This window comes from Trachymyrmex septentrionalis, unplaced genomic scaffold (genome assembly GCF_001594115.1).
Source record: "Trachymyrmex septentrionalis isolate Tsep2-gDNA-1 unplaced genomic scaffold, Tsep1.0 scaffold19, whole genome shotgun sequence".
Taxonomy (NCBI): Eukaryota; Metazoa; Arthropoda; class Insecta; order Hymenoptera; family Formicidae; genus Trachymyrmex; species Trachymyrmex septentrionalis.
Window position 1 is genome coordinate 4,846,967 of NW_017305071.1, and position 10,245 is coordinate 4,857,211.

Below are 10,245 nucleotides of genomic sequence, written 5' to 3' on the forward strand. Positions count from 1 at the left end.
CGCAATCTCGATAATAATATATTATAATCTTCTACATATATATATTTCCCCTTTTTTTTTAAAATAACATTTTACGTCTTCAATCTTTGTAATCTTATCTTGCGAAGTTCGGATCTCTTCCTCGACGACAGGAATGTCGACGGCAAGAACGAAAACAGGAGAGCACGAGGAAGTGAGGAGAGAAGCGCGAGATTTTCGGGTCGGCTTCCTGCGGGCCTCCGCTCTGCTCGGCATCGAGCGGAGCGGAGTAGTCACGCTCGGCGAGTCCGAGGCATAGGCTCGAGTGTTGCACATCGGCGGTGCCCAGTCTCCGGGTTAACGCGCGGATTTAAACACTCGGTGCCTCCAGCAATGATCCGGTTGGAAAGAGAAAATTTGACGCGTAACCGATGACGACTGGTGCGAGTTCATCCGCGAGACTATATTGATTTCGAGTTAACCACAACTATCTCCGTCCGTTTCTATAATTTTATATTAACTAATTTAATATTCTATAATTCTAGCTATATTAGCTATATTTCGATGTCGTGAGAACAATATAGTTATAGTTATAATAAATGTGGGAAAAAAGAATTGCGTTGCGTGGAACTTACTGGCTTTGGTACGAGGAAGATTTTCGGTTTGGCGTGCAAAGTTGAATGTCAGAATCGAATTAATACAAAACAAAACGCTGGTGCGGAAAGAAAGAAAAAAAAAGATAAACAAAGGCACGAGCTAAGAAGAAGGAAACGTGAAGAACTGTGATTTAAGAAGAGAAAAAGAAAACAAACAGTAATATTCGCGAAAAAAGAAACGGAAGAATTTCTTTTTACGTCTAGAATATACATATTAGTGAAATTCAAATTTCTCAGACAGACTGATAGCCAATCGACTTTTCGGCAACTTCTCTTTAGACGCTATGACCAGACTCGCGATAGAACGTGGCGATCGCTGCAAGGTTTGTTGCTCCACAACATACGAGATTTACGGATTTATAGATTCAAAATAAGTAAAAGTTTACTAATGAAAAATTGCATTATTTACTCAACGAATTTTTGTTGAATTATGCGACATCTAATAATTACATTGCGTTTTGTAATATCTTGTCAAAAAGATTAGCAGCTATTTACTTTCTACGTGTGATTTGTAATAATTATAATAAAATGTAATGCTCACTTGCCTAATTAGTAGAATTACCGATAAACGTCAACGGTTATTTATATCAAAATCATATCGATCTTTTCGTTACCAAGTGGCATGTTTCAAAATGTGGCATCAAAATACTCGAAAATAATTTTGATTAATTTCAAATTGTAATGTAAATGTCAACGTGTCTCTAAAACAGTACATGATCGTGAATACATTAATCGCGGATCTGTGTTTGTCGACATTTCGTTTTTGGAATTTCAAAATTTATCTCCCCGACTCCAGGAAGCAATAAATTTTCAATGATTTGTCGGCAATCCGTTTCGAAATTTCAACCAAAAATCCGTGATTCCGGCGACCGGACAATACTCCATTTTCCACATGCTGATGCAATTTCCTGCGAGTCTCAAACATGAAAAATCGATCGGTACATCTGTCGGTTGTCTGTAATCATTTTACAATATTTTCCACGATTCCACAAAATATAATAAAATGAAACTGAAATATCTTTAACGATATCTTTGTAAATTTACGTTCTATTCGCTTTAGTTTCGCAATTTTTATTTTTTACGATACTCAAAAAATTCTAAGAGAATCGCACGAGGTGTAATCTAGTCCGTTCTGTAACGATAGAATATTAGCATCGTTATATCATTACTCTGTGCCATTATCATCTCTCGTAATCGCGTCTCTTACACTTTACTACTCTCGATATGAATACATCGGTGTTAATAACGTAAATTCAAACCACATGCCGCGGGTGTTACGAAAATGCATATACGGGAGAATGCCTGCGGGATCATTTCGAAATTTCGCGGCTTTCGCGAATCAATTATCTTTGTACGCGAAATTGGGTTCGAATTATCTATCTACGAATTATCTATGCCCGCACAAATAGAGAGAAATCGCGAACAAACGAGGTTGCATTTAGAAACTTTATCGATAGTCAATAGTAACAATAGACAATTGAAACAATCAGTAACAGATTTACATTCGAACTGCATGTGACAAAATTTATTTTAAAATGTGACATTTATTTCATTTATGTGACAATTTTATTATTCAAAATTGTTACCACAGAAATTTTCTAACTTCCTTGTTAACTATACCTTAACATTAACTAATAACGATTAATTTTAATTTCCTTTCTTTTTTGTCAGAACTGATATATTTGACGCCCTTGTAGCGTTAATTAATGTGTGTGTAATTTGCTACGAATAAAATCTTTAAAATAAAATAATTTTATAGGAGAGAAATTTCTTGTTTTTAAAAATAGATTTTTGAAACAACCATGTAACGAAATTACAATACTGGCCAGATATTATTATCGAGTGTAAGTTCAGACCTAGAACAATAGCTATTCGAGGAATTAGGGACACCAGTGCCGTGGTATCTCTGTATACGCACGACACGAGGAAACGATTTGATGCTTTGGGAAGGGAAGTCTGCTCTCGTAGGAGGGCACCGTGCCAGGAAGCCGATATTGCTGCGAACGAGACCCCGCGGAGTGTGTTTGTGTGCATATATGTGTGTGGGGTGCGACCGGCTCATTGCCCGACAGTTAGCTTTCGTCAAAAGGTCATGCAAAACTGATCACCGAAAGTCTTCTTACTAGGCATAAAAAACTGAAATTCCCGAAAGTTCTTTTTGACAAAATTTTTATCATCAATAAAAAATTTGAGTACGTTTTTGCACCTAAATATTGCAGTATTTGCAATTCTTCTCATTTCAGGTTCTTATAAAAATTTAATACTAGAAGGTAGTGATTAATTACTTACTTGACTATTAGAAGCATCATATTGTTCAGTGCTCTTAATATTCCAAATAAATAATCACAGTATTAAACTGACCAATATTAAATTATATTTCTGAAACTGAAATGCTTGAGAAATTAATGTTCCGTTAACAAAAACGTTGAAGAAATTTATTTGATCTTTTCTCTTTTGTTTCATTATTTCTAGAGAATTTACAATTCTAAATAATTTAATTAGAATATATTATTTGTGTGTGAAATACATTTCTAGATTTGTAAATTTTTATAATAGAAAACATATAGTTTTACTTTTTTAATATACGTTTTAATTTTTAATAATCCAAAGTAATTTTTTAATTCAATTCAGCATTTTTTATGATAAGACGTAATTTTTTAACAAATAATTATAAAATAATTATAAACAAAATTTATAAAGTGTTATCTTTGCTGATATAGGCTTCAATATGATACAATAATTTATTAGAATAAAAATATACACAACAACATTATCACTATGTGTATAGATAAGACTGGCGAAGGGGCTTGATCTATACTACGTAATTATTTGAAAAACGATTATAAAAATTATTCGATTATCGATTTTACTAATGCTTATTAAAAAAAAAATTAAAGCAGCAGGCTGTACAATTCTATTCCGTGCTTTTATTATCACATTTCGAGCCTTCCTTAGAATCTTTTCGTACAAAAGAACGGATGCCAGAAGACCGGTCTTCCTCTCTTTGTGGATGTCGAATAAAATTAAAAGAGAAAAAAGATAAACAGGATGACTCGCGCGCAACCTTTATACAACGAAGCAGACTTGAGGGAAGAAATAATTGTTAGACAAATTATACGTTATATTGTCTCTAAACGTGCTTTATCAGTCTTGAAAAGATAAAAATATAATGGAAAAATAGAGTTTGAACTCGAGCGGTTTCAAGGTTCCAACACATTTACTAGAGAATAATAAATATTTTATTATTTTGTTAACATTACATATCCGCGTTGACTCTTACCGGCTTTCCTTTCCTAGTTTTAATTTATTTAGTTTTGATTTATAATCTTTAAAGCCTTTATTATTGTTTCAACATATCGCATCGTAAATAACATTTATGTACACATGATTTATTCTTGGAACTAATAACAATACATTTATATATGTAAATTAAATTTGCAATTTTCAATCTTGATTCGTAGAATTTCGCATCGGAAAGTAAATGTGTTATTTTCTTAATCGTTACAAGCAATTTTGTATTAATTTTTTCAATAATTACGTAGTCATAGATCAAACCTCTTCGTCTTATCTGCATACGCAATTTGCAATGATAACACTCAAATTATTATCTCATATTTACATGATAAAACAGTGAATTTTTCGCTGTGAGGATCGTTTGTATTATCAGAAAGATAAATATTAATATAAAGCGCTAATGATGTAGATGGATGTAAAAGTAACTGGTCACGAATTCCTAATCGGATCCACGATTTTGCTAATTTTCTTTATCGAAGAAATTCGCGCGGTATATCAGTCGACTGTGATCAACAGCCGCGACTGGTCGATTCAGGCGCATCGTAAACGTAAGTGCATGCTAGTTGTGTGCTGTTGTGGTGGTGCAAACTATCTTTATAACATATCGGATGACAAATCGGATGTCATGAATGCCTTAACGTTCGATAGCAATTTTCTAAGGTATTTTCGGGAGAATCGCATGATATTTATACAAGTCATGACTATTCGCCGAGAAGAAAGGAGGTCATAGCCATCCGTCACAGAGAAATAGGCAACGGGCGATAATTGACTGTTTTAGCGTATGACATGACATAAGGTTATACGATAAGCACAATAAGATTATTCATCGTGTTAAATAAAGTCGTGAAAAAAATATTGCCTTCTGAATCTTTATATCATAGACCGCATTATCCAAGTGTTTGCCATGCTTGTTCATTAGAAAGTGACGCGAATACGACAACGTTGAGAATAATCGAATAAACCTTGTGAATTTTAACGCATTTTTAATTATTATTAATTAAAATTGAACTTTCATGACCTCTAAAATTATATCTGCTATATTTTAGAACTGTTCTCTGTGCTTTAAATAAGCCTCGAATCTTTTGGGGTAAAATTATAATAATTAAAACGCTTTTATCAATATTTTATTTAAATAAGCGTTTTTCTTTTTTAAATTTTATAGTATATGTAACGTGAATTAAATGCGCACTAACATTGTTATATAGCATTGTTATAAGTACACGTTCTGGAATTCCATCTTTAAATTAAAACCTTCTTTTAATCTTTTGAGAATTTATTTTCATTTTTACTTCAAAAGATTCGTTTAATTAAGCGAAAATTTTAAGATCTTGATTACGAATTGTGGATGCTAATTCCTTTGTTTAGGAAAATCGCAGAGGAATGTGGCACTTGATTTTCTTGTTAATCGGCAGCGCGATGGCCGGTGAATCCGGACCGGAGTCGCCACCAGAGTTCTTCGATACGACGATCAAAATTGAAGCGCCGCTACCTTACGAGGAGGCGTTTCCGACTCCGCTTCCTGGTCTGTTATATCCCAGAGAAAGTGAATCCCGAGAGGTAAAACTTACGTGACACACACTGATCTTTTGATGCTACTCGAATCTCAAATAATCAGCTTACGTTTTCACTCTTCTATCGCACATTCAAATAAGTTTTTGGAAAAACAATCCATGACATTATAATTTTTTATATCTCGCTTATTAAAAATAATTCTAAACATTTTTATTTTTATAAAAAATTTATTATCCTGTAATAATATAAAATATATATACACATTGTTTGTTAGACCGAAAGTAATTGCAGTGCACTGATGCAATTGTCTTAAGAATATTTATCCGTTTTATGAAGATTTTTATAATAAAAATAAATGTAACAAAAGTCACCAGATATTTTTAATGTTTTCTTCTAGATAAAATCGCTCGATGGATTATGGGATTTCACTGTTTCGTCTGAAGGAGACGTGCTAAAGCATTTTTCGGAAGCATGGTTCACTGATGACTTATCGAGGGTATCGTACCGTAATTTAATGTAAAATAATAATTAATAACGACAAGTGCAATTAATGAATTAAATAAATATTAAAGTTTTTATTACATGAAGTCATATTATCAAATTTGTGAAAAAGAAATTTATATTAAAAAAAAGTAATAGTAATTTAATAAATTAAAAATTAATACCTCGAAAAAAAAGAAATAAAGATATTTTTTAATTACATATAACAGAGAAATAAAAAAATAGGCAGAGAAATATTCAATTAACTAGTTAATTTTTCGCAAAGACTCTGAATCAATTTTCCATAATAAATTTTCTCGTATTTAATACCGACTTTCTTTACATTTGTCTCTCGTAAACTATATTTTTAACGTTAAATATATTATATTATAAATCTATTCAAATAATTTCTTTAAGATCTTGCTTATAAAATTTTTTCTACAGAAAACGTGCAGAATTAAACAAAAAACCTATAGAATTCAATATTTTACGAATCTTTATCTTTTCATTCATTTATTATTATTTATTTTCTTTTATTTACTTGCTTTTATTATCTTTATTGTTAATTCACATCAAATTTCTTGCGTTGCAAGAGTTACTTGCATTTTATAATTTCGCGTAATTGCACGTTGTCCGTTTGTTATTACTTCGTCACCATTCGCGTAAGACAAGACTGCCTTTACAGGTCGGAGAGATGATGAAGATGCCAGTACCCTCGTCCTACAATGACATTACAACATCGCGTAACCTCAGGGACCACCTCGGTGCCGTATGGTACCACAGGACCTTCTTCGTGCCCTACTCTTGGAAGGACGAACGCGTTTTCGTCAGATTCGGCTCCGTCCATTATCTCGCACAAGTAGTAAGCACCTATCACTCTGAGTTTTTCAATTCCAAAGCGATCTTTCCTGAAATATGACTTATCGAAAATTGTAATTCGAAAATATCTGAAAAATATAAAATAAAAAATAAAGACAAAAGAAAGAAAAATGAACAAAATTCCAATCATAATAACTCTTCTAAATAAAAAATATATTTATTTGTATTTAAAGAAATGTACGATAATTTTCGAGAGAAATATTAATCTTTAAGTTCAAAACGCACCTAAAATTTAAATAAATTATAAGCTGCACATGTCGTTCATGTATATTTTTGTGTAGTGGGTGAACAATGTTTTGATGACCAATCATGAAATGGGTCATCTGCCTTTCGAAGCGGAAATCTCCTCATTTGTGACCTACGGTAGTATGAACCATATTCTCGTCAGCGTAGATAACACTCTGGGACAGAATAGCGTGCCCCAGGGTAAAATCGTACAGGTGAACACCGACAACGGTACCAAGTACTTGCAGGCCTACAGTTTCGATTTTTTTAATTATGCCGGTATACACAGGTAAAAATTTAATTAACTAAAACAAGATAGTTCAAACAAAGATTATTTAATTATTAATTATTTTATATTCAATACTCTTTATTTTTTTAAATAATCTTGACGATATGCTAATACACCTGTAAATAACAAACATATAGGAGAAATAGTGTGTTTTAAAGCATTAACATCATTTCTCCCTCGTTTAATTAACATTTTAATTACATTAAAACTTTAATTTTAATTAATTAATTAAAATTATATTAATTATATTTATTTTTATGCAATTAAATGATAATCTTATTTCTTTTTCAACTTACTTATTTTTTTTAAATAATCTCAAACGTATAAACAGATTAAAAGGAACGTATTGAAAGAAACTGTTTTGATTTCAAATTGAATCTCTAATTTTCGAGAGCAAATAAATATACATGTTGTAAATACAAATTCAACACAATTATCTGACAAAGAGAAAATACGTGACAAGTGTAATAGCATTGTTCCGTTTCACAGTTACATTATTACGAAGGACCTTTCGAGCTCTCTGAAGCGATACGCGAATTGCACTTGTCACAAATAGATCTCTATCAAGGGCTTTGTAGAAAAACTAAAAAGAACAATCAATACGTTACCCGACAATCGAGATCATAAGAGACACAGTCATGATTTTTGCTACTTACTTTAAAAATTTCTATAGCATAGAAAAATAGAGATAGACACAAATGTAATTATTTTCATTACGTACGATAATTCGAGATAATTATACAGCAATTGCAATGATTTGAAATACAAGAATAAAATAAAATACAAAAGGTTTATTTATAAAGAAAATACTTGTAATTATACACATTTTTTAGCAAAATGTTCTATTTATTTTAATTTTTAGATAAATTAGATTTAAATAATATTTAATTGATAATTTATCATTCTGCATAAAAGTATCAATTTTTTATACTTGAGATCCTGAGTGTTCAATAAGTCTGAATGATATTAATTACATTTATGACATAATTGCTCCTAACTAATAAATTTTATTGAAACACTTTACAAAGGTCCGTTTTGTTGTATACGACGCCGCGTGCCTACGTTAAAGATATCACAGTAAGGACAAGCCTGATCGGCGATATGGGAATTGTCAAGTACACCATAGAAGCGGGTGGAATGAACGAAGGGGAAATACCTGTCTGCAGAGTCACGTTGCTCAACGCCGAGCACACTTTGGCGATCAAAGAGCCCGTTTATGGCATATCAGGTACTCTGAAGGTCCCGTTCGCCAGACTCTGGTGGCCTAGAGGCATGAACCCCAAGCCAGGATACTTATACACTTTGGAGGTACCGTAAAGTAGGGTAACTTTGGCCCAGTCAGGATAACCGTAAAATAGTATAACTTTGGCCCAATTAAAAAAAATAATATTTGAACAAAATCAAAACATAAAACGTCTGAAATTAAGACGTCTTATGTCCAGATTTTGACGAGCCATCTGGACATTGCCAAAATTTGGGCCAAAATTATCTCATTATGCGGTATTATCGTTGATTGCTTAAATCTAGCAAGTGTCTTTTTTTTAACTATGCCGGTATACACAGGTAAAAATTTAAGTTAATATCTCGTTGGCAAAATCTATTTCGAATCGATACAAAAAAAGAAAGTCAGAGAGGAATGATACATTCTGTATAGAAAATTATACGCGGGACTAAAATATTCATTTGTTTATAAATTGTTAAAAAATTTTAAATTTTATTTACCAAAACGACGTTTTTTTTTTTAGATAAGATTGTCAGTAGCAAATCTCACCAAACCAGATGTCTATCGATTACCGATTGGCATCAGAACACTCGCCTGGACTAATACGAGTCTCTTGTTGAACAATCGGCCAGTGTACATGCGTGGTTTTGGCAGACACGAAGACTCAGCTATCAGAGGACGTGGTTTTGACCTCGTCACTGCTGTCAGAGATCACGAGTTGCTTCAGTGGGTCGGCGCAAACGCCTATAGAACCAGCCACTATCCTTACAGCGACGAAGTCCTTGATATGGCCGACAGGTACCGAGAATATTCCTCCTTTAAAATTATCTGATATGCTAAAATATTTCATCCTCTACTTTTCTTGAACTTGTTTTATTTCATTTTGTTTAATTTTATTTTGAAGATTGGGTTTCCTCATAATCGGCGAGTGTCCTTCCGTCGATACGGAGAATTATTCGTCGTTATTACTCATGCGTCACAAGGATTCGCTGTCGGAGCTCATTCGTAGAGACAAGAACCGACCCTCCGTAATCATGTGGTCCTTGGCCAACGAACCGAGGACTCAGCTGCCCCAGGCCGAAGAGTACTTTATGCAGATCGCTCATCACACAAAAGCAATCGATCCTACCAGGCCAGTTACTATTGCCCTGGCTCGTGGAGTGCAAGTAATTACAAATAAATAAATATATGAAAAAATAACATAGTATTATTTTGATTTAAACTTTCTATAAAAGGTATAAAACCCTCTTTTAATATTCTCTAACAAAAAAAAAAGAGAGAGGCGATTTCCTAATTTTTAACGTCAAACATTTTTTAAGCTAAATTAAAAATTTTTTAATTATATTTTAATCAAATGAAAACTTAAATATTAATACAATTTGTATTATTGTCTAATTATTAATCTACCCAAGATTTTTAATTATTATCACAATCGCTTGTGACATGAAGATTGTCGGCAAATAGATATTGTAAATTTTAGGAAGACAAAGCAGGTCAGTTTCTCGACGTGATCAGCTTCAATCGTTATAATGCCTGGTATAGCAATGCTGGTAGACTGGACATGATCATTGATAGGGTTCAAGGGGAAGCCGAGGCTTGGCATAGAAAATATAACAAGCCAGTACTTATGTCCGAGTACGGAGCAGATACTATGCCCGGTCTGCATGAGGTAAAACTCATTTTATATTTACAAAAGCTCTCTTTTCATAATAAATTATAGTATATATATA

General features: G+C 32.7%; 1 protein-coding gene across 3 annotated transcripts in view; it reads left to right on the forward strand.

Annotated features, from left to right (window-relative positions):
* Positions 1–453: 453 nt before the first annotated feature.
* The window catches only part of LOC108747026 (beta-glucuronidase), a 10,806-nt gene continuing 1,014 nt past the window's right edge, over positions 454–10,245 (forward strand). The window contains exons 1-9 of one of the 3 annotated variants that reach the window (XM_018484238.1): positions 454–937; positions 5,274–5,465; positions 5,818–5,916; positions 6,586–6,762; positions 7,061–7,293; positions 8,322–8,601; positions 9,039–9,313; positions 9,420–9,681; positions 9,996–10,184. In XM_018484238.1, coding sequence (XP_018339740.1) covers positions 899–937; positions 5,274–5,465; positions 5,818–5,916; positions 6,586–6,762; positions 7,061–7,293; positions 8,322–8,601; positions 9,039–9,313; positions 9,420–9,681; positions 9,996–10,184 — 1,746 coding nt within the window. In that variant the 5' untranslated portion in view covers positions 454–898. Of the gene's footprint in view, positions 938–4,408; positions 4,458–5,273; positions 5,466–5,817; positions 5,917–6,585; positions 6,763–7,060; positions 7,294–8,321; positions 8,602–9,038; positions 9,314–9,419; positions 9,682–9,995; positions 10,185–10,245 lie in introns of those variants that run through there. The other 2 variants (XM_018484240.1, XM_018484241.1) reach the window with 2 other exon arrangements.